Below are 25,099 nucleotides of genomic sequence, written 5' to 3' on the forward strand. Positions count from 1 at the left end.
GTTATTTTTAAATCAGAATCAGAATACTATATTAATCCCGAGGGAAATTAGGGTTACAGCATGCACGCTTACAAAGGAACCTTCTGACCAAACTTACACAAACAACACATTGGGAAGACATGTCAGAGAGGTAGGCTGATAGGAAAAAAACAAGGAAAATACATAACATGAGGTGAGAGGAGGAGAAAAAAAACTCCACTCAGACTGAGCTCCTAATGGGAGAACAGTTTGATAACAGAAAAAAAACACCTCAGCACAAAAAGCACATGACTATCAATACACCATAGAACACAAGATCACCTTATTTGTGCCACCATTTCCTGCATAAACATCAGTGCAGGATAAAACCAGATGAAATGTTCTGGACAGAAGAGACGCATTACAGTTTTCTGTAATTTCAACCAAATCAATTTAAAGCAAAATGTAACAATATTGAGTCAAAATCATATTGTTTTCCCCATTTTTTTCCTTAACCAACTTTGAGCATCAGCATCATGGGATATATCAGTTTCAATAGGAAAACTACAATTTAATGTTTAATGTAAAGGAACTGAGCTCTTGCTGCTACTCTCCTAGCTTCTGACTTTCCACATTTGCATATGGACCAACATTCATGTGCTTGATTTTAAAAAAATATTTTCTTTTGATTATAGCAGTCTTGTCATAATTATTTGAGTTTATTCTTATGTTATACAAAGTCTGATTATCAGCCAAGAGTAGAAAAGGACTGTATGGTCCCAGACATCCAGGGACCTGAAACATCATTTAGTTTAATAGTTGGTTTGTGGGTCTACAAATTAGATTTTTTTTTGCTGTGTGCATTTACTTTTCTGTTTTAAACAATACTATGCTTAAAGAAAGAATGTAACAAGGGTCACTGAAACTCAACAGTTTCTTAGGTGCCTGCAGTGGTTTAATCCAGCTCTGCTCTAGGCAGTTAAATCTATAAGACTGTACCCTATGTCGGTCTGCACATGACTAACAACCACTGTCAGATGGAGTAAATTTAATTTCATTTCATTTCATTTATTTATTTCACACATGGTTCAACAATGTTTCGTTTCCTACAAACAGACCCTCCTTCCCATTAATATAACACTGCACCCATGGGTGAAAAGGAGCAGGAAGAAGAATAAATTCTTGTTAGCACCTGCCCCCTATCTGCAATCCAATTATTCTTACAAGAGGGCGCCAATAACCCCCCAAAAAACCCTCTAACATGTATCTTTATGTAACAATGCAAAACTAAACAACAAATCAGTATAATCAGCAATATACTGCACTAAATGGCAATGGAAATTTTTCCTTCCACATTTAGCCCAAATTACTTTCATGTTCTTCATATTGATTTATCCTTTTAAGTATGTAACACATTTTAAAACGGTGCATGTTTGTACAACTCTTGAGATTATCTTGAAGAGAATTCCATATTCTTATACCCTTAACTGTCGGACACATTTGCGTTTGTGTGGTCCTAGCAAACTGATGCTTAAAGTCAAACTTCCTTCTACTGTCCCCACTTCCTGAACACAATACAAACAAACTTTGTAACTTAAGAGGTAATGTATTATTTCTTGCCTTGAACATGAATAATAATGTCTGTAATTTCACTAAGTCTTCAAATTTCAACAATTTGGACTGGAGTAAAGTGCAACATTTTCCACCGAAATATAAACAAAGTATCAGATAGGGGCGAGTATTGCCTTTGTCGTGCTATACTCACGCCAGCCAGCAGAGAGCAGCATGGGATTAAAACGAGAAAAACAACGCTGAAGAAGAAATGCGGATGTGTAGAGGGAGTAAATATTCTAGCCATTTTTGTTGTTTTGTTACGGATGAACTTCGTCCTTCAAAGTGCTAAACGGTAATGCTTTTGAAATGAACAAGTTCGTGTGTTGCTGGGTTGCTGTGTCATATAAAAGCTTTGCGTTTTATCTCACCGGCTGAACGCTGGGTCACCGGCTGTGTTGTCAAACCACCAGCCAGAGGTGCAGTTGGAACCTGCTTGTTACTGACAAGCAGAATGATGTTTTTTGTGTCTCTTAGCCACCATGCCTTATCTGGGCGGGGAGGAGACGGTGAGGGAGCTGAGGAGAGCTCTGTCCAACCCCAACGTCCAGTCAGACCCGCTGCGGTACAGGAACACCATCCTCAAAGTGATCAGGTACTCATCTCATCCCTCTGCTCAGCCACCAGGCGCTGCGGTTTGCCTGCAAGGTCGCATTCATCTGTCAAACGGTGCCGGGCACACATTTGCTTTTGGGAACCTGCTTACCACCCCAACCCATCCCCCATGCAATTTAAGTTAATTGTCACTGTAAAAAGCAGGTGTTAGCTAGCAGCTAACTGGAAATATGAAAGAGTGACATAATTTTTGTGGGAAATTACAATACAGCTTTGTTGGTTCTGAAGATGACTGCTATTGTTGTAGATTTACGTAGATATGTGTGCACAAGGAAATCAGCTTCATTGTAAATGTGCTGGATTCCATGTTTATGAGAAATACGAGTTTGGCAGTCTTTTATTAGACATTGACTTCTATTCAGAAGTTATTTATTAAAATCAGAGGCAATGCTGTGTGCTTAGCTGGTGGAGAGCAGGTTGCTATGGTTATGGTTAAGGATGATGGTTTAAATCGACATTATGAGGCTACACATGCAGAGAACTATAAGAACTTGACTGATGCAGAACAAGAACAGACATCTGCAAAAGCAACAAGGACTTTTTTACCAAGCTGTACACAACCAGGAGCTTTGTCGATATTCTCACAAAATTACAAAAAACACTTTTAAGAGTGTTTGTTGTCCACAAGGCAGCCCAGTTACTCATCTTTGAAACTTTCCACACATAAGGAGAAATGTTCAGAAGAAGCTATGTGAACAAACATTCTCAGTAATAAAGTTTAACAAATTGAGATACAGTCCCTGCACACTTGTCTCAGTACATTCTTCCAACTGCTGACAGCGAGTCATAAGCATCTAACTGTGAATAAGAAGAAAATGAGATAATCGCAGTGAAAATGGTTGCGAATTGTTGTCAGCGTTGTTAACATTTTGCTTATTTATTGTGGAAGCTCAGATTGATGAAATTCATTTTACACCCAATTGAACAGTCCCACATGTGGCTCGACTCACCATGATTCATTTTTGTGTGTTTTTAAAGTCTCGCTCTTTGCTGTGTCTTTGAAGGAAAGAGAGCTGAAGTGTTGAAACAACAGAAAAAAACAGCAAGCTACTTAATTCAACATCCCTTGTGTTAACAGATGCGTTAAAACTGTAATCAGTTTGTGAAACACTGGTGTAGACTACATATCATAGGCAATCTGGAAAGTTAGGTAACATTAAACAAACACATAAAACTTACTAAAGTATGGATTCTAGTTATTCAAATACAGTTTAAGGATCATGAAAAAATACATCTGTTTCCCACGAGAAACATCAAAATGGAAGGCTGTCAGGAGATGGACCCAGGAAAACAGTGCTCTTTTTTACATTGGCTGCATTGTTAAGACCCCAAAGTTCCATTCGCCTTTTATATAAATAATATTGGAAAGGAAAGTGAACATATAAGCATTACACAGCCCCTAGGTCCCAATCGTACCCCTCAGTAGTAACACTCTGTTGTTTTGACTAATACTCCCCTTTGTTTCAATGGCTTAAGACCAACCAGGACTAGTGACATAGCACTAACATCACTACTGACTGGGGGTTTATCATCCTGTTTTCGCTACGAAGCAGTAGATCATTTCAAGGAAAGACGTAAGCTGAAGGTTTAAAGTGGACTTATTCTGTTCCAATAATGAATGTTGATATTAAACACTGGGCAACATTAAAAAGAAAATTAGGTCACTATATGAAGATATACAGTACTGTGCAAAGTTTTGAGCCACCCCTCATTTCTTTATATTTTGCTTTCAGGCACCCAGACCTTCTTGTATGTTTTTTAAACAATATTTCACAAGGCTTTCTGACGTGTTTCTTTAGACTTCCTCTTTACTCATTTCCAGTCCTTGTACCTGACTGTTTTCAGAGGGATGTTTGTTGTTTGTTTTATATACTTATCACTAACTTATGAAGGAAGCATTAACGCATAAAAAGATGCCTAACTGAAGGGATGAATCATTGTGTCTACACATAACAGACAACTTAGTAGCAAAGACCTAGTTTGTGCTTTGTATTCTTTAGGCTCTTTTTTACTAGCAGCCTGTTGCAAAAATACATAATTTGTTCCAATTTGTTTGTTAAATTTACAGAAATGCCAACAGTAATAGAGTTTGAAAGACATGAAATAGTATTTTTGCTCTAATGAGGTTAAAACTATCTCAAAGTGGTGTGCAGGCTGTCCCTAAAGAAACCGAGGAAGAAGAAGAAGTGGCAGGCTTAAGAAATACTGTCTACCGCAGTTGAATGGTATCTGAAAACATGGTGGAGGCTCTGTTGTGGTTTGGGGCTGCATTTCAGCCAGTGTGTTGGGGAGCATGCCAGAACTGATGGAATTATGAAGACAGAAAAGTACTGTCAGATTTAATCTACCGTGCAATACCATCTGGAAAGCATCTGGTTGGCAGTGGATTTGTTTGTCAGCACGGCAATGATTCCAAACAGAGTGCAGTAAAAAAAACCTATAGAGAAAAACACAAAATGGAGCACTTGCTTCCCTAGAGCCCAGACGTGAATATTATTGAAGCAGTGGGGGATCATCTTGATAGAGAGCAGAACAAAAGACAACCAGCTTCCAAAGGAGAGCTTTGGATCTCTTTCAGGAAGCCTGCAGAAATATTCTTCTCTGCACTCACATGTTTTTGAAATATCTGGGCACTGACAAAGTTTTGTTAGTAAGAAGAATATGTTAATTAAATGTTTGTTAAATGTGATGTTAAAAGGTTTTCCTGTGTCCTATCATTTCCTCTTGTTCCATGTGTCTCTTTCTTTGTTCTCTTTCCCCATTTTTCATTTTCCTGTAATCTTTCTTTCTCTATTTCAACTCTGACTGTCCCCTCCTTATTCATTCCCGCTTTTGTCTTTCTTCTTGTTTATCTGTCCCCCTTCTACACCCCCTTCCATTTCAGGACCATGTCACAAGGAGTAGATGTGTCTGGCCTGTTCAGTGAGATGGTGAAAGCCTGTGCCACAGTAGATGTAGTCCAGAAGAAATTGGTTTATGTCTTCCTGTGTTCCTACGCCACTTTAAACCCGGAGTTGTCCCTGCTGGTTATCAACACTCTGAGGAAGGACTGCCAGGATCCAAACCCAATGGTCCGCAGCCTAGCCCTCAGGAACATGACCAACCTCAGGTGAGCTGCTGTACACAGGGACCTCAGTGTAAGCTGCCACATCCACTCATGACTGGTTTTGAATGTGTCTGTTTGCCAGGTTACCCAGCCTGGTGGAGTATGTGGAACAGCCTCTAACAGCAGGACTGAGAGACAGAGCAGCCTGCGTACGACGTGTGGCTGTACTCGGCTGGGCCAAATTGCACAACCTCCAACCTAGCTCTGAGATAGGTGGGGATTTTTTTATCCCGTTAACACAGTTCTCTTCTTCTCTTGCAAGAAAGAAGAAAGTTAATCCCATCACTATTGATGTATCAGCAGGTGTGTTTCACTTGCTGATACATCAGCGTCATGTACAGAAACCTCTTGTTTGTGATTCTTTCCAGATGCAGCAGTGGTGAATGAACTTTACAGCCTCCTGAGGGACCCGGACCCCGTGGTGATGGTGAATTGCCTCCGAGCTTTGGAGGAGATCCTGAAGGAGGAGGGTGGTGTTGCTATTAACAAACCCATTACCCACCACCTGCTCAACAGGTTGGTCCACAGTTAAAACATCAGATGAAATGTGGATACATGAAATCTGTCAAAATAAGGATGCTCTGGCATGCAGTTTATTTTACTGTTAGTGCTGAACTGCATTAGGTCTTTGATTAATTTCAGATGTGATGTTTTTAGGGGAGTGCCCTACTGTTTTACCTTTAGGCAAAGTGGGTAGCTGAAGTGGTGGATGGTGACACATCTAGAAAACTGTGAAATTTCACCAGAAGAAAAAGAATCCCATCACAGGAAGAAGTTAAAAAAGGGGGGTAAAGAAGGAGAGGTTTGAAGAAAGCCATTAATTTGTTTCTAATGTTTTTACATTCTCCTCTTTATCTGCTACTCAGTTAATGGAAAAAAGGCATTCTGTCTTCTTACTGAAATTGAATTCATTTTTCGTCTAATGAGAGCCTTAATCTGCAGGACTGTCTGTGTGTGTGGCTACCATCCAGCCTTCTACAGATAGCTAATCATATCAGCAGAGCCAAATAGCTTCCTGTTAGACTTCTGTCTAAACCAGCATTATAGACAGGAAGAGCAGATGTGCACATAAATATATTTCCCTGCATGTTTAACTATTGTAGCATAGCATAACGCTGGCAATGTCCAGGTGACTTTCCTCAGCCGTATCTGCTACCAGGCTATTTTGTTTTGTTCATTTTTGTCAGTGACAGCAAATTTCCGCTACTGGCACTGGGGGGATGTAAGAACTTGCCCAGGAACTGACCCTAAATAATCACGCTTATAAAATCACATTTTATTCCATCACCTAACATCAACATTATATTTTGTCCTAACATTGAAACTGATTTCTCAGTGGCAAAATGAGTTCGTAAACTATGATGAATGCACATCACATTATCAGTTTCAAACTGATCCTGTGCTTTGGCTGAAAGGTAATACTCATGTGTGAGCTGAGCAGCTGTGGCTCACATATTACAGTCTGTCTGTCCTTCCTGTTTTTGTTTTTGTAAAATTAAAGATCATTTTTTGAGTTAGACCATTTTGAGCCGTGTCTTTCTTTGCCGTAGAGAATACAAAGAACTGAAATTTAATATTTGTTTTTTCCCTTTCCTTTATGGTGTTATGTGGATAAAGGCAGTATGTGTAGTTTGTAGTTTATGTAAGTTTAGCTACTTGTTTTGTTACGCTTAGTGGATGTGTACAGTGCTATGTTCAAAATAAATAAAGACACTGTTAGAAAAAAAAGTCTGTCTGTCCTCCTAGGCTTAAGGAGTGTGACATTTGGGGTCAGTGTGAGGTGCTGAGAGTTCTTCAGCGCTACAGGCCCCAGTCAGAGGACGAGCTCTTTGACATCCTGTCCCTGCTGGACTCCTTGCTTGTAAGCCCCCACCCCCCTGTCATGGCTGCCACCCTTAGCCTCTTCCTGAGCGTCTCCTCCAGCCTGCCCGCCATCAGTCTTGCGGCCCTGGAACGAGTCAGTGGACCCCTGCTTGCGGCCTGTGGGAGTGGGTCCAGAGAGATGAGGTTTGCTGCCGTCTGCCACATACAGGTCAGTGCGACTAATTTAAACATGTGAGTGGACTGTGCAGCTAGAACTTGCTTCAATAACAGCTTCATTTTCTCCACCAGCCTCATGAGGTTGTCATTCTGAGCTTTTCAGAGTTCTCACATATACTGAGTTTCCTGTTCAAACAGCCCTCACAGAGGCTGGAGGTGTGCTTTTGGCAGTGTTGGGAAGGTTACTTTTAAAATGTATTCCACTACAGATTACATGCCCCAAAATGTATTTTGTAACGTATTCCATTACATTACTCAATGAGAGTAACGTATTCTGAATACTTTGGATTACTTAATATATTATCATGCTTTTACAACTACATGAATGTACTATTGCTGTGTGATTTATTACTTTTACTGAAGGTTATTCACCATACCAATAGCAACTAGATTTTTAAATGTTAATATAAAATGAGTAACAGTAGGATGGACATTAGGTAAGGCTGCACTTTTTGCAGCGATCTTGTATAGAAAACTATTCCGCGCGAGTATAAAACCGGTCCGCGGCTCCGAACCGTAAAGGCATAAAACCGTAAAGAGACCTCTGGCTAATACGTTGAGTTCTATGTCGGGCTCGTAGCCGAAAACTAGCTTTACTTTGTTGTCTGGGTCAACTTTGTATGTGTGTGTGTATATATATATATATGCTTCCATCTCCCGTTTCTGGTCGGTGACATCTCTTACTTTTCGACTCTCCTTTTTCTCCCTCCTCGCGCTCACAGACACATAACAGGTATGACAGTCAATTCTCCCTGCAGCACGGACTACACTGCCCATGAGGCTACATTCTTTAGGGCGATGCCTGTAACACTCTGCCTCTTGCCTTCTTATTAAATCATTTTTGTGAATAATTTTTTAAAATATTTCTTCACGCCATTATGCGGGCTGCAAGTAGCGGTGACATGGGCCGCGTGATTGAGACACAGACATGAGAGCCTCTTAATGCGTGTTTTTGTTTGGGTTTCCACCGGCATGGACACCAAAGATCTAGAGTTCATAGCCTTATGAAACAGGAAAATTCCGCCATGCAATCCACTCATTTCAACAAAGTAACTGTATTCTGAATACCACCTTTTAAAACGGTAACTGTAAAGGAATACAGTTACTCATATTTTGTATTTTAAATACGTAACGGCGGTACATGTATTCGTTACTCCCCAGCACTGGCTTTTGGTCATGCTGGAAAACAAACAGTGCCCTGCTGGTTAAAGTGTTTCCCTCAACATTGTCATCAGAAACCCTGCTAGCTTCATGGTGGGAACCACACATTCAAATCAGTTCACCTTATCACAAAGAGACTTTTGTCATCAGACCAGAGACCAGAATGACCCTATTCACATTGGTACAAATATGTTGTAAATTGGCACTGCATAAATATAACAGAATTAAATTCAATAATGTAAGATATTATTCCTTATTCCAGAGGGCAGTCACAAGCTGCTTGGAAAATTATTAAAAATTATTAGGTAAATTGCAAGTAGTGGCTACGTTGAGGAAATTAAAACCTCCTAGGACCTGGCGTCCACATATGTGGACATCACATTTTGGGTTGTCTAGACCAAAATCCTAAATTTTCGGTATTAAGTTAAAGTGTAAGAAATTGTACAAATTAATATGACATCTGACTGGATAACTCTGTCTTTGTGGAAAAGCTTAATCACTTAGTGAATCATTGGCATGTGGACGTGTGTCTTTTTTAGTCCCCAGAGGGAGCAGCAACAGTTCAGATTCACCGCATCTGGATTTATGTGTACATGTCATGCTGAGAAAAAAAAGATATGTCTGTCTGCTTGCAGTTGTTGCTGCGCTCTGTCCCTGGCCTGCTGGGGCCGCACTACAAGCGTTTCTTCTGTGGCTATGCTGAGCCTGCCTACATCAAAGAAAGGAAGATGCAGGTGATGCCAGTTTTGCTCATCCTTTGAATTTTTCATCTTCAGTTTGTTTTTATATGATGATGTGCTTTTTGAAAGAAGAAAACTTTAGCTGTAATAATCCAAAGTCCTAATACTTATTTTGTAAAACTCTAACCAGTAAACATAGGACATACTTTTGTGTTGGTGGACCAACTTCTTGTTTTATACAAAGGAAAAGGAAACTTTATGTCTTAGAAAAACATGAGATTAAATAAATGCAGACTCCAGACATTACAAATGCTGCAGAACACTGAAAGTTAACCCTGAGGTTGCCTCAGTAAGTCCTGCTTGAATAGATTCTCTCAGTTTCACTTAGTGGTCAACTCATCTTGCAGCATGACACTCTGTTCACTCCACTCCACTATTTCCATTATCCATTCATTCATCCATTTGTTGCGCACAGAGTCAGATTGCAGCTGGCTAAACAGGGTAGTTAAAATTTCCTTTACACAGGATCATTTTCCATCCTGGGTGGCTGTAGCTCAGGAGGTAAAGCAGGGCATCTATTAATTGGAAGATGGGAGGTTTGATCCCTGGCAGCTCCAGCTCTTACCCAAACGTCCCTGGGTGAGATACTAACCCCAAGTTTCTCTTTGATGCATCCATCGGTAAAATGCACTTTCGATAGCAAACAGTGTTTGTGTGAATGAGGCAAGTTACATAAATGGCTATATAAGAACCACTTACCATCTCTTCCTGGGAGATCCTGACAAGTGAGATGCTGAGTCTCTACATGTTCTGCATCTTATCCCAGTTGGTTATGCCTGAAAAAACTCCAATTGGAAGGCACCCAGGATGCTCAAACAGCCTCAACGGGCTCTTTTCAGAGCACCCCCATCTACAAGCTGCCTCTAGTTTTCTGCTTATCTTGGTTCCTCAGGCAGCTACAAACCTAATGAGGAACAACTGTATTTGAGTTCCTGTTCAAACTCAACATTTTTATCACTAATTAGTGCTCATATTCATAGGTGAGATTTTCAATGTAGACTTGGTTGAGAGGTTTACCTTCTGGGTCATTTGCCTCCTCAGTAGCGTTATACAATGCTCACCTTGTCGACGGTACAATGCCAATCTGTCCATCTCCATTTTACCCAAACTGTGAGCTAACTCCACACCCCGACAAAGTAATTAATCCTTTTGTAACAGGTAGCTGGAGGGGTGGAGTTTGATCCCAACTGGTTCACAGCTGCCAAGTTTAACAAGCACCTGAAACCCCCTTAGCATGAATTCTTTGTACAGATGTGGAAACATCTTTCAGGTGCTTTGATAAGTTTGTATTTCCTCCTTTTGGTCAGGATGCTCCATGACACTGCTTTCATGTATATACTTTGGCATAGACAGTAAATAAAAGATGGCCATAGCCACTTTGATGTTAGCCTTTGGTTTTTGGGACTGCATTTTGAAGCTTCATAGTGACCCCATTAATGGAGATAAAACCTAACAGACAGCTCATGGTTACAGCTGCCTGTGTCAGTCCACGCCGTACTCCTAACTTTGGACATGTTAATATCCAAAAGGATTAGCTTAATCTTGGAGCCAGCCCCAAGAATTGGATTTTTAGCTTTTTGCATTACTACTTTTTTTTCCACAAGTCCAGAGTTAGTACCCAGTGTTAGCAGCTGGAGGCGATCATTTGACGGTACTATAGCTTCAGCTGCTGTGTGTTGCAGGTGCTGGTAGAGCTGGTGAATGACGAGAACGTAGCAATGATACTGGATGAGCTGAAAGGATACTGCACTGATGTCAACACTGACACTGCCCAGGCTGCAATCTCAGCAATAGGTAAACATGTTCACACATGCTGCTGTGTGCCAGTATCATGTAATTTGACACTCAGGCTCTGTTGTGTCTACTATTGTAGGGTTTTGTTTTGTTTTTTTTGTTTTTTTTTTTACAAAACTTCTTCAGGTGGAGACTGCTGTATCAATGAGGGTGTAGTGATTAGGAGCACTAGATTGTAAATAATATGGATTTAGTAACACATCCTGATATTCAAATGTTTTGTCTTACTCTGTTCATACTGTATTAAATGAAGGCTGGTTTATATTTATAAGCCTTCATGTTTTTGCTGTGTTCCCGAACCTGTGTGTGTGAAGTATATGTTGAAATTGAAACAATTGAATAGAAAACATTTTATCTTGCTATAAGCACCAGAGTTTGGGACCAAGACCATTCCAGCTCTGTGGTTCCACTACCCAGACCCATTGTGTTATAAACTACGAATTAAAGGATTTTTTTTCTCTAAATGTAACTAACTGCTTTTCGTTTCAAATTTAAATTGCTGATGTTAATGTTAATCTTACACACCAGTAGACACACTCTTTCCAAATGGAGTTTCTACATTCATTTGTTTTCAGCCTTCCTGAAATGCAAAATGTTAACCCATTTGTCTGACAATAAGTAAATAATGATAAGCAAAGAACAACACATCCCTTTTATTAAGGATAAGAATACACAGCGTGCTGCATTTTCTGGGTAGAACATGTTCAGGTTCTAAAAACTCATTATCCATGTGTTTGATCAGTCACTCTAACGCCCTGTGTTTGCCTTTATTGTATGCAGGTCATATTGGACGCAGCTACAGCGACAGATGTCTACAAATCCTCACTGGGCTGCTTGGACTCAAACAGGATCATATCACTTCTGGTAAAAACATCAGTTCCACAACCTCCCACATACAGTACAGTATACACACAAACAGCTTCATGCTGTCAGAGCTGTTTTTTTACTCTTCCACCACATTTTTTGTCTCTCTACTCTCTTGCTACCCTTCTCAGCGGTGGTGCAGACCATGCGTGACCTGGTCTGGGTGTGTCCCCAGTGTAGCGACACTGTGTGCCTTGCACTGGAAGGCTGCGAGGAAACACTGCAGGATATCCAGGTTAGATCCTGACATACCTATATACTGAGTGCAAGAAAAAACAATATCATGCCATAAATGAGTATGTGCTGTAGATGTCCTGTTTTGAAAATACAAATTGGTAAAAGTATTATCAGAAATATACTTAACAGAAACTTTTTTTATTCTACAGGGCATTATCATGGTATTTTATTTTATATGCTGAAATTTAAATTTACTTTCATAATTCTGCAAGGTTATTTCAGTCTGTTGTAACGATACATTTCAGTTATGGTCAAGTTGGTGAACATAATCCCAAGCATCCATTAATAATTTATTTCATTTTCTGTAGGGTATAGAGCACTGTGCAAAGTTCATGAGCCACTCTTAATCCTTTCATATTTTGGTAGAAAACTGCAAACTAGCTTCAGCTCTTTATTGAAACGTGCAAACAAACACAGAAATATAGTAAATAAGGTAAAAACAGGGTTTGTACAATTCTAAGAAGCCTGAAAGTCAGTATTTGGTGTAACCACCTTTATTCTTCAACACGAGTCTTCAGGAATAGTTCTCCAGGCTTCTTTAAGAACATTTAAAGCTCTTCTTTGATGTTGGCTGTTCTCTACTTCAGTAATGTTAAGGTCTGGGCTCTGGGGAGACCCAGACCTGTTTTTCTATTCAGGTATGTTTTTTGCTGCACTGGCAGTGTGTTTGGGATCACTGTCGTGCCGAAAAATGAATCTGTTGCCAATCAGATGCTATTACACGATGGCTCTAAATCTGACGGTACTGTTCTGTCTTCATAAGTCCATCGGTTCTGACAAGATTTCCAACATCATTGGCTCAAATGTAGTCACAAACCTCCATTGTGCTTTACAGCTGTAGACTCTCACTGTTGTATCTCTCTCCTAAGCTTCTCTGCGCATTTTGAAAATGATTTGAATCATACATTTCAAATTTCACTTGCCATGTGTGAGTTTTTCCTTTTGGGTCAAGTGCGTTGGTTTAGAATCTGAAAGCACATGTTTTGGTGCACAGTTGTGGGGCGTGACTCATGGGTGCGTATTAGGCAACAGTGGTGGTTGCACCCACCTGTTCACCTCACCTGTTGTTTGATTAGCAGAAAGGTAGGGTGAGCATAAGGTGAAACTTTCAGTTGACTGCAATTTGATGCTGCAGTTTGGTGTAATAATTGGTGCAACAGTTGTATTTGTTTGTGGAGTCTGTGCATTTGGGTTTTTTTGGATCCCATGTACTGACTTGTGGTTTGGACAGTGTAATGGTTAAATAAGTAGAACAAACAGCTCAAAGTGCATTTTATGTGTTTACTGATGCGCGTCTTCAGTACCCACGCTTAGCCTGCCACAGCCGTTGGTTATGGAGCAGCCACAATAAGACCCGTTGCCACGGATTGTCAGTCTAGTTATTGTGCAGTGTGTTCTTCAGCCTTTTCTTCCTCTTTACTTTCCTTATAAAGGACTTTTTGAATGAGTCAACAATTAATGGATCAGTCAAAGGCCCAGATGCATCTCTCAGGTCCTATGTCTGGTCAGATCTGCTGCACTTCTACTTATGTCTTGACATTCAGATACTGTTCATCTGTCGTAGCTAGTTTTTAGGCCAACAACTTCTTTGTTTCATATAATTTTATGCTAATCAAGCTATCTTATCTTTAAACACAATTTATGAAACATAGTTTAAAGTGAAGAAATGTTAACAAATTATGTGGTTTTCTGGTCAGTGATTGCCTCCAAAGTATTTGAATTGGGGCCAGGTTTCTTTTCATGCTAAGTGCAAGTGAAATATCCAGATGCCCCCATTAAAGTAGATATATCCTACTGAGTTCCTATTGTTATTCTGCAACTCTAGTTTCTGGTAGTTGTATATGATTCACAGTTGAAACTAATCCTTGTTAGCAGGGCACTGTTTTACCACTAAGTTCATTTGTCTGAAACAAGCTGTTTTACCTCTCCTTCCCCCTGAAAACCTGCTTTTCTTTTCATTACCTGTGCTTAATGCCAGAACCATGTAGCTGAGATGATCAGATCGAAAATATCTGCTCTCACTGCGCTGCTTTCGGCTGCTCTCTTATTCACACTGATGTGTAGAAAAAAATCCCTGAAACTTTGTTTTAGACCGCTGAAATATCAAGGGGTGACAAATGAAGTGAGATAGTCGCCATAGGCTCCCATGTTATAATGGCAAACTTGGCAGTATTCCACAGCAGCCCAGTACAAGAACTTTTTTCTGTATAGTTTCCCCCATTATAACGACTGTACGCATTCTTTTGGAGTTGGGGTTGTAATAAATGCATGAAATAGAAATGCAGATATATTTCAGAACTGTACTTTGGAGTAGAACTGACTTTTGAGGAGATAAAAACAAGCTTGGCACTGGGTAATTATACTACCAAGCATTTCTTGGTAGTGATATAGGACGACAGTGAAACCACTTCTGTTTGACTAGACTTTGTATTATGTTTGCAGATACATGATCACCCTGATAAAGCTTTGCAGTAATCAAACAAAAAATAAAAAGCCTCATTATACCATGCTATCAGTCATGGTTGTACTTGACGCTCTGTTGTTTGGAGTAGGCTTACTGAATTGAAGCACTGAGGCCACCAGAAATTTGAGAACTTGAACAGCAGAGAAATTTATAATGTTATGTAATGTTGGCAGCAAATGTGAGTAGGCATAAATTCTTATGAAACTAAGTAACTGCGAAAATGGTCATTTGAAACTGTCAACAATGAGAATATAAAGCCAATTCCAAAGATTCTGAGACAATGTGCAAAATGTAAATTAGAAAAAACAGAAATCAATGATTTGCAAATGTCAAACAGCAGTATATAATGGTTTAAGCGTAATACTGATGTTTGGTGAGTCGTATTATGGCTAATGTTCAGCAGAAATTTTCTTCTTTCAGACATACAAATCATAAACTAATTTCTAACACTTACGTTACTTACATGTTCACTCAGTTACACTCTGCCTTACTATTTTGATCAGCTAGTTGTTTGTGGTATACTAAGTCTGCATTTCAATAACAAGCTTGCAAAGTATCCTGTGTTGGGCAAACTATGTATGCAGTATCAAAACTCATACTATGGTTGAAAAGCATTGACATTTATACTGACAGTTTCATTTATTGACCAATGTTAAAAGCCAACACTGATAGCTAATAGCTACTAGAAAAAGTTGCATTTTCTGCAAAAATGCTGTGTGGATGCTGTAACGCTGAAGCTGTCTGCTGAAAATTACTGAAAAGATGAAAAGTTGCAAAAATTCCATGTCAGTAAAAACAGGTGAAGAAGCAGAAATTTTTGCTGAAAAGAGGTGAAAAGCCAAAAATTCTGCTGAAAAGGGGTGAAAAAGCTGAAATTTGTACTGAAAATAGGTGAAAAAGTTCAATTGTCTGTTGAAAGTAAAAATTGCCTTGAGCAGGGTTCGAACCCAGGCCTCCTGGTCTCAAGACAGCTACTCATCTCACTGAGCCAAACCGGTTCTCACAAAACTAAAAAGAGATGGAGAAACTGACAATTCTGCTGAAATGAGCAGAAGATGTTGAGATTTGTGCTGATAAGAGGTGAAAAGGCTGAAAAGAGGTGAATCAGCAGAATTTCTGCTGAAAAGAGGTTTCAGCTGAAAACAGCTAAAAAAGCAGGGATTTGAGCTGAAAAGGGGTGAAAAAACTGAAAATTCTGCTGAAAAGGGGTGAAGAAGCTAAAATTTGTGTTGAAAAGAATTTAAAAAGTTTAACTGTCAACTGAAAAAAATGCTGCCATAAGTGGGATTTAAACCCCGGCCTCCCGCTCTGAGAACGGCTGCTCATCTCACTGAGCTAAAACACAACTCAACCCAGCAAGCAAAAATAAGTGACCACATTGATAATGTGTTCCATTCATTTCAATGGGATAAATAAAATTGCATAAAAAATGTAATATCTCAAAAAGTATAGAAGTTATGAGCACCAAAAGTCATAGCCAGAAAGAGCAGAATTTTTTAAAATTTGAACAGTGAAAATAGCACAGGGAGGGACTAGTTAAGTGCCAAAAAACGTACAGAAGCAACTAGAATAATATAGTGGAATAAAGAATAAAGAGAAACAGGAACTCAATAGTGTGGATGCTTCCAGCATCCACACAAATATAGGTGGATGATATTGGCCGACTGATAAATCGGTCAGTTTCTGTTTGCGCAGTCCCATTTGTCACGGATCTAAATATTCCACTGCGTCCTTCACTAGGGCAGGCAGGCCTTGCTCTGGTTGCTGGGTGTATATGGGGAGCGAATTTCCAGTGCCCCCTACACTTTGGAAGTGCTCATCGATGGAGTGAGAAGCGAGGCTTCTCTGGGAATCAAGATGGAGCTGCTGACAGCCACCATGAGACTCTTCCTGTGTCGGCCTGCTGAGACACAAGACATGCTGGGAAGACTGCTGCACTACTGCATAGGTTTGTGTTTATGTGTGTGTACACGTGTGTATACGACAGATCATGATAAAAATAGATCATTTTTGATGCCCTTGTGTTTTCCAGAGGAGGAGACAGACATGTGCGTGCGTGATCAGGCTCTTCTCTACTATCGCCTGCTTCATTGTGGGATAGAAAAGACACGCGAGGTCCTTCAGGGTCGGAGGTCAGATCCCTCTCTGGGTGTTCTGATTGGGCGTCCCGCCAAGCCTGTCAGCCAGTGGGCATGCTGTTTTAACACGTTGGAGCCTCTGAGCCAGGGTACTGTAGAGGCCGAGTCAGCCAGCAGGGAAAGCCCCGAACACATGACCTATAACCCCAAGCCAAATGCCGACCTATCAGACACACTGAGCTGTAGTCACATTGAGGAGGTTCATTCAGGTGAGTCATGACACTGAAATCCTTCTGCTTTGAAAATCTGATTGGCTGAATTTGTGCTATGCACAGCGCAAATGTTTTCCACATTTAAACTAAATGCCTGTTCTAAAATAAAAATCCAATGGAGTTCTAAAAACAAACTATTAAAATTACTTCCTTATAATGTTCATGCTAATTCACCATCAGGACGCCTCGCTGACAGAGACTAGCATATATTTAAACCAAAGAATTTGCTTATACAAATTCGTTCTGTTCAAATATTCCCTTCAGTTGAGTTTCCTGTGTCACCTCTTGCATAGAAAATAGGATTTAAAAATGCTAACGACTTATAATGAAGTTGGGTTTCTTTTATGAACGTTTTCTGAGGCATAATAATGACTGAAATGTTTTAATTGTCTTACATTTTCTTTTTCTTTTAAGATTACACTTAATGGATCGTCTACATTTTTAAATCCAGCTCTGTTTGTTTGGTGTTTGTGTGGCTGTGTGCCTGCTTTAGATCTACATAGTAAAGGACACGATTACTTCACTCAGGTGAAGCAGTGAGGGTTGTAGAAGATGCAAAGGCTTCCTTGTACACAACATAAATCGTTTAGCAAACCTGACTTGCCTCCTAGCAGATATTTCCAAATCATCTTGTCACCGTTGGACATTTGGGACAACCCTCAAATAAACAAGGCTAAGCTCTGTAAAACTTAACATTTTAGTCCTGAAAAATTACCATCATTAGGTCCTTAAGGTTCATCCACCAGGACTGTGGATATTTAAAATCGGTATAAAGATTTGTTCCTATCCAGCTGACAGGTATTCCATTCACAGAAGCACACTGCTAGCGTCTGGACTCTGCAGGGTGGGGTTACAAAAACAAAGTAGATGTGAATTGTTTGCTTGTGTTATCTTTGCGGAGCAACAGGAACTCCCTTTTGAGGGTAAGAGTCGTCGTATCAACCTTTCAGCATGCCCACTACCTGAAGTTGATGTTGGAGGAAAGCCAATAAAGCTGAGCATACACTGTTCGGATTTTCTATACTTTTAAATTAGTCGCCTGTGACAATTTTTAGCACCAGGAAGAGTTTCTGCCTAATTAAATGTTTGAAATGAGTCAGGGGCTAATACTTTGTCCAAATGAGCGATGGTGTAGTTCTTGGAAGGTTGGTTGGTTTCTGGCTTGTCAGGAATGTTGTTCTGGATGATGTCTTTCAAACTCCCATATGTTTGTTTTACTGTGGGGCAGTGTTTTTACATGTTGTGGCTAAAACATTGTTCTCCCCACTGCTGGAAAATAAATCTTACCTTTACAGAAGCCTTGGATTCTGTATGGCCACCTGCAGATTCTCAACCACACAACTTTCCATTTATGATTCTTCACTTTGTTTCTTTTAAATTGTTCTAATTAAAATTTTCTCTAAACAAATCTGACAGGATTTTCCACGCCTGTGTTTATTGTGATTTTGTGGGTGTAATATTTTACTGTCAAAGTTTAGGACGTTCCTCCTTATGCTGTTCCACGGCATTTAATATGTAGAAATGTGAGGAACAGAGTGAGGAACAGTTAGAAGCCATCTGTGATGTCATAGTTGGGGAAGAGGTGCACTAAACCAGTAGAAGAATATTCTCTCACTAACAAGGGAAACATTCAAAGACCACGACAAGCTTGTGAGCCCAATCAACCACAATCAAACCACATATATATCCGTTTCATGTTCACATTTTGATCACAGGAAAGTCGAGCTCATAGCCATAGCCACTGGGTGTGGGAGCATAGCTTTACTTATTGCATTAGTCAAGGTTAGTGACTCTGTATGATCATAAACTCTTTCATTCAGAGGGTTTAACTTAGTTTTATATCCAGATGCGCGCACACACACACACACACGTTGTTATTGTTTGGTAAATTTTGCTGTGCAGGCTAACTTTGAGTGAAATTCTTGGGTGTTTGTTGGCTTAGCTAATTCACTTTATGGCTAACTGTATAGTGTTGGCATCTCCTGCCTTTATATTCTTCTTTTTTTTTTAGATGTTATTTTATTTTTATTTTTTCCTGAATGAAGTGTGCTTTTCAAAGCAAAGTCCACAACAACTCAATGACAGAAGCATCATAAAAAGATTTTACGACACAGCAGCAGTGTTGTATTTATATTGAAGACTGCAGGTCTTACAATAAAAGCATTGTATGTGATGTACTAAAGGTTTAAAAAAAAAAGAGAGAGAAAGGCTTTATCTAGTAACTGTGACTTAATGTCTCATAATAAATAATGAAATAGCATCACTGGCTGTGACAAAGTGATTAGGCATGAACTCATTTACCACCTGTCCCTTAACCATATGGATAATTTATTTCCTTGTTATTCTACAGTCAACCATAGTCCTTTATTTTAGACATTGCTGGTGTAACTTTGCTTAACACACTATCCCGGGTTTGTTTGTGGTAGCAGTAGTTACATTCATTACATCCATGCATATGTTTTTTAAAGCAAACACTACTAACCATCAGGTCATTTGAATTTTCTTCTGTTCACAGGCAAATGTCTAGTAAATTATGTTTCTTTATGTTGCTTTGTTTATACTTACCACGTTTGTCCATTTATTAAGATAAGATAGCTCTTTATTGTCATTGCACAGTCATACATAGTACAATAGTACAATGAAATTGGAAAACTGTCCTACGTCGGCACTACATATAACACGATACGACACAACGCAACACAACCAACACAACACAGTATAATAACTTAGTAATAAAAAAGAAGAATAAGTGTATTTGTATTGCACACTGTTATTATTGCACATTAATTATTATTGCACCTTGTTATAAATATAAATATTATTATTATTACTGTTTTTACCGTTGTTAACCCCTCCCAAAAAAGTCCAGGTAGGTAGCCAGTCAGGTCAGCTATTTGCATTGATCAGGGCTATTGCCCTGTTGTAAAAGCTGTCCTTGAGTCTATTTGTTCGGGACCTCAGCAGCCTGAACCTCCTGCCAGACGGCAGCAGCTTAAACACCTCGTGTCCTGGGTGTGTACCGTCCCGTAGGATGCTGCGTGCCCTCTTGGGACAGCGAGTGCTGTACAGGTCCTTCAGGGAGGGAAGAGGATGTCCAATGATTTTTTGGGCCATATTGATGACTCTCTGGAGTGCCTTTCTCTGTGCTGTGGTGCAGCTGGAGAACCACACACCGATGCAATATGTCAGCACACTTCAGGTCCTATATCTAAACCAGGTGTGTGGGAAGGGCCGCCACAGTAGTTCCTGTTTATATAGGGTCATGAGGTCATTGATTGCATCACTGGGTGTAACCAAATGAAGGGCTTTTCATTTTGTATAGTATTATTTATTTTCTTTAAAGTAGCCTTTTGAGTTGTATTGTATGCAGTGTTTTACTTCTCAGACCATTTAGCTGAGAAAATGAGTTTGTCAATTTCATGCATAATCGGATTCCTGTTCTTTGTTTAGAATTGCATTGTTTGGTCTGACCTATTTTTTTCCAGTGGTAGAGACTAACGAGGTTCAGGTGTGTGTAAAGTCCTGTATAAAGCAAGTGGGATTTTTGCCTACCAGGTTGGTTGTTTTTATGGTAGAATGGAGATGCCAGAAATAAAGTATACTTAAAAGAAACTTAAATAGTCTGCTGATGCTGTTTACTTATCACCTTCCTTGCTGCTTACGTTATGCTACCTCACACTGGCTCAAAGCCCACTGGACAAAATAGTACAGTCACATGAAGTCTTGTGAAAAACTAAGTAGACTCACTAGCTTCTAGAATTGCCTTTTACCAGCAATAACCTTTATAATAATCATTTTCTGTATTATTTGTATTAGTCTCTCAGATTACTTAACCATGTTGCATCAGTTCATTGAGCTTTGTGGGCGTTTGTTTATGCATAGCTGTCTTATTGCCCCACTGCAGCATTTCCCTTGAGTTGAGAGCTGGACCTATTTCTGCCTGTGTTGTTGACCAAAACAGTATACATTATTTCCCATGACAAATCCTCTTTCTATGTTGGGGTAACTGATCACTTTGAGTATTTAAACAAGTAAGTGCTATACAGGAGTGTAAAGCCACACAGATCTAAGTCATGATGCTTATTAGTTGTGTGGTAGGTAGTCTAATATGTCTGTAAGCAGGAAGGACAACAAATAAAACATAAAAACTCCACTAAATATTAAAGAGTCCATGACACCATCTTTATCTGTTAACTTAATTTACTTTAAACATTCATATTTAACTTTCACAGTTTTCATACTGTCACCAAAAAGTTGCGTGTATGCACGTTTCTAATGGAGCACTGAATTGCAGCGCAGTGTTGCCATGCACTCTGCTTTCACTGCCTCACAAAACACAACATGACTAATCTGTCTGCAGGAGGTTATCAAGGTTACTTAACAACACATTGTCATCTGGGTTCAGTTGCTGGTATTTTTGCGGTTTTCCTGCTAGAAGGAAATGTCCTCACCTAATGGAAAATGTATGTGTCCTGCATGAAAGGAACGGCAGCAATTTCAAGTCTTGTTCTTAAGCCAAAATTGAAAATTATAGTGGTATTACAAAATTGGAGCAGTGTATTAGAGATGTGTTCCATGCTGTAGGTAGCACCTCTTTCCCACATATTTAGTGTAAAACTTTGCTGTGACACTGCAGATTCACATGTTTCAATTCCATTTTGTTCCTTTTGCACCAGTTCACCACAATATTAGACAGAATGTTCCATCAGTCAGATAATACTCATAAGCAACACTTACAGCACGAGGTCTTCAGCCAAGATCAGTAAGGCTTAGCCATCTATTTCAATTTTTATTTTTATTTTATAACGCCAAATCACAACAACAGTTGCCTCAAGGCGCTTTATATTGTAAAGCAAACACCCTACAATAATACAACGAAAACAGAGAAAAGCCCCACCTGTCGTTATTGTTGCATGATGAGCTGCTTTTTTTTTTTTTTTTTAGCTTTTTTAACCTACTTCTCTTTCAAAGTAACTGACATCTGTCAGTCTAGAAAGCGTTACAAAAACATTTCCTAAACATTGTGACTCTTGATGATACCCAAGGCTTTGGGGAAAATATTCTGTGGACTAACGAGACTTGGACGACATGTTATAACTTTTGTTTTCGTTTTTTAATGAAGTTATAACTGATGGAACCATGAAGCCCTGAAGTGGTCCAGGAAGCAAGCCAAAAGTCCAGAAATTAGTATATGCACGTAACCCACTTATCCCAAAACCTGCATAACCCAAGTGCACTTGAGCACCTCTGAATGACTCTAAAACCCCCCACAAAAAAACACAAACAATGAAGGATTTGGAGAGACCTAGTCAAAGTCTAGATTTTAATCCTATTGAGGTGCTTTGGCATGACCTTAAACATGCTGTTCATGCTTGAAAACCCTGCAGGGTGGCGGAATTAAAACAATCCTACAAAAAGGAGTGGCCAAAATTCCCCCACAGTGATGTGAATGAGTCATTGCCAGTTATCGCAAATGCTTGATTGTGGTACCCTTGGCAGCAAGAACTGCAATCAGTTAGTAGGTTTAGGGGTAATTTGTGTGTGTGTGTGTGTGTGTGTGAGTCTGAGAACGTTGTGTTACTATAATACTTAATAATACTTAAAACCCTCCCACTCCTCTCAGAATGCCCTGTTGTTTTTTGTTTGGTTGTTTTTTAACCTCATCCTCCCCTTCTTCCTCTCACTTTGTCTCTGTATGTCCTCTCTAGGATCAGACAATGCCATGCGGTGTTCAGACTCCTCCACTGATGTCCTGGCTTCCAGCATCGCAGCCCCTCTCAGTTTGTCCCTCTCCCCAGCTGTCAGCCCAGAGGACTTTGAGCACCTGTGGCTGCAGCGACAGGCTTTGCATACTGAACGCGGTAATGAAATGGAAGGTTATATTGAAAACTAAAGTCAGAGATTCATAGCTAAAGCTTCCCCTTTATTCGATAGCAAATGTGGTTAAAAGGAGCATGTAGGCCTCCTAAAAATCTTTAACAAGAGTGTGAAATCTCCATTGGTGGAATATACCAATTCCACCAAAGTAATGTGTATATACTCAATTACAAATCTGATATACTTTAGATTTGATTAGTGTCAAGCTGTGGCAAATTGATGTTTGAAAGGCTCACAACTGTGTATATATAAAGGTCTGAAACCCACACTGCATGTTAGAATGTGTCAGGATGTATTGTAGCTCAGATAGTTAAGATATTCCCATGAGAACACTGCCCTCAGTTAAAAGGAAAATAAGACAACAAAACTGAAATTTTTGGCTGTAAAAGGACTTAATTATACCTAACTGTACCTAATTATACCGAACAAAAACGTTCTGTTTCATCAGTATGGGTTATCGAGTAACATGAGAGATCATAACTCTTTATTGTCATTGCACAGTCATACTTAGCATGATAGTACAATAAAATTGGAAAACTGTCCCACGTCAGCACTAAACACAACAAAACACAACACAATTAACTTTAAAGTGGATAAAAACTGCAAAAAAAGTATGAATAATGAGTGCATAGATTCATGAGGGAAAATGCTAGTTTTACTCATGTAAGAAGAATGAATTTATAGATACAGCTTTCAAATATGAATGTGGTCTGTTTGTTTTCTGTACATTTAGATGACAATTAGTTTCTTGAGAAAATAGCCAGGATATTTAAACTATTATTGAAAATTATAGTTAAATACTGTTTGTACATTACAGCATGAGCAATGACAAACTTGTAATAATAATAGTTATCATTTATTATTATCCAGTTACCTTTTTTATCATATGGTGATCATCTGCAGTGACCTCACCACAAGTATTGTGTGTGAGAGAAAACCTCCGGCTTCAGATGGCTTTAAATGTCAGAGTCAGACAGCTTTTTTTTTCTTTCTTGACTCTGAGTGAGTAATAAGGTCTCCAGCACATAGATTTAGAAAATAAAATAATTTTAAAATTCATGATTTCTCTTGTTTCATGAACATTTGACATGTACAGTGTTTCTCCACATTTAAAAGCTATCATTGTGACTTCTTGTTTTGTTGTGACAAGGTGCTGAGAAAATAGAGGAGGTTGACTGTGCGTGGATAGAAGAATGTGTCCGGTGTCCAGCAGTACTTCACTGTTCTCCCCAAAGCCTCCAAGCTGCCATGCAGCTGGTCAATATCCAGACGCTGGCGTTCACGCCACAGCACATGCTGCCCTGGAGGGTCTACCTGTACACACACACCCAGCGCTCCCACTCCATGGACGCACCCAACACTACGCTCATACTGGGGGAGCTGCTATGTTCTGGAGAAGCCAATCAGAAAGCAGGAGTAAAAAAAGGCACAGCTTACAGTGAAGCTGAAGCAGAGGGTAAAGAAGGCCAACTGGTGAGAAAGGAAATGGATGCAACAGCTGACAGGCTGAGGGTGAGCGAAGACAGACAGGAAGAGGAGGAGGGAATAAAAGTGATTCTCAATCAGCAACCAAAAGATGATGACGCTCTGAGACAGTTTCTCACAATCCTTACCACTGTACTGAACACACTGTCCTCAGAGAAAGATTAAAAATAGACTTTTCCCCTTTGATCTACATCCTTCCAAATTCATTCATCAGTCACACCGCCTGGGCCTAACAGCATATTGAAGGAGTAAACACATTCAAAACTGGTCCAACTTTATGAAGCATTGTTATTCTAATAAAACAGGAAAGCACAAGCAACTGACAGTTACTACCCCCTTTTAAGAGAAAACTACCAAAAAGTTGTAACGTAAACTCAGAGGATTTTTTTTTAAAGCTGAGTTCAGGCTATGTTTGGCCTTATGGGGGCACTATTGTGGATCAGTCCCAATGCACCAAAAGCGGCTGATAAATACTGTTTACCTACAAACACATACAATGATGATGTTATCTTACCTACCCACGGTGTGCTGCTTATTATTGTAGTTTATTTGATGCTAGATTGCGTTTGATATGATTTTTAAAATTAAAATGTTAGATGGCTGATGAGAAAATGCAAGAGAAATAGAAAATAATTTAAAAATGACTAAGAACTTATAAAATAAAGGAAACCTGTGTATCTGTCTTTTGCTTTTGTGTTAACATAATAGCTCAGGGCGTTTGCTTTAATTTCCTGGTGTAGTTCCAAAGAATGTGGCCGCCTTTGAACGTAAGCGGTTGGCTGTCGTCCGACCGTGAC

At 39.5% G+C, this 25,099-nt stretch overlaps 1 protein-coding gene across 1 annotated transcript; it reads left to right on the forward strand.

Moving 5' to 3' along the window:
- Positions 1–1,756: 1,756 nt before the first annotated feature.
- On the forward strand, positions 1,757–24,971 carry ap4b1 (adaptor related protein complex 4 subunit beta 1). The gene is made up of 14 exons (XM_063464823.1): positions 1,757–1,864; positions 2,047–2,164; positions 5,069–5,293; positions 5,373–5,503; positions 5,659–5,806; positions 7,037–7,322; positions 9,127–9,225; positions 10,914–11,025; positions 11,806–11,889; positions 12,021–12,124; positions 16,331–16,538; positions 16,623–16,937; positions 22,649–22,801; positions 23,968–24,971. Exons 2-14 carry the CDS (start codon positions 2,052–2,054, stop codon positions 24,465–24,467), a joined length of 2,478 nt encoding a protein of 825 aa, XP_063320893.1. The 5' UTR covers positions 1,757–1,864; positions 2,047–2,051; the 3' UTR covers positions 24,468–24,971.
- Positions 24,972–25,099: the final 128 nt, after the last annotated feature.

Source organism: Pelmatolapia mariae, linkage group LG20 (assembly GCF_036321145.2).
Source record: "Pelmatolapia mariae isolate MD_Pm_ZW linkage group LG20, Pm_UMD_F_2, whole genome shotgun sequence".
NCBI lineage: Eukaryota > Metazoa > Chordata > Actinopteri > Cichliformes > Cichlidae > Pelmatolapia > Pelmatolapia mariae.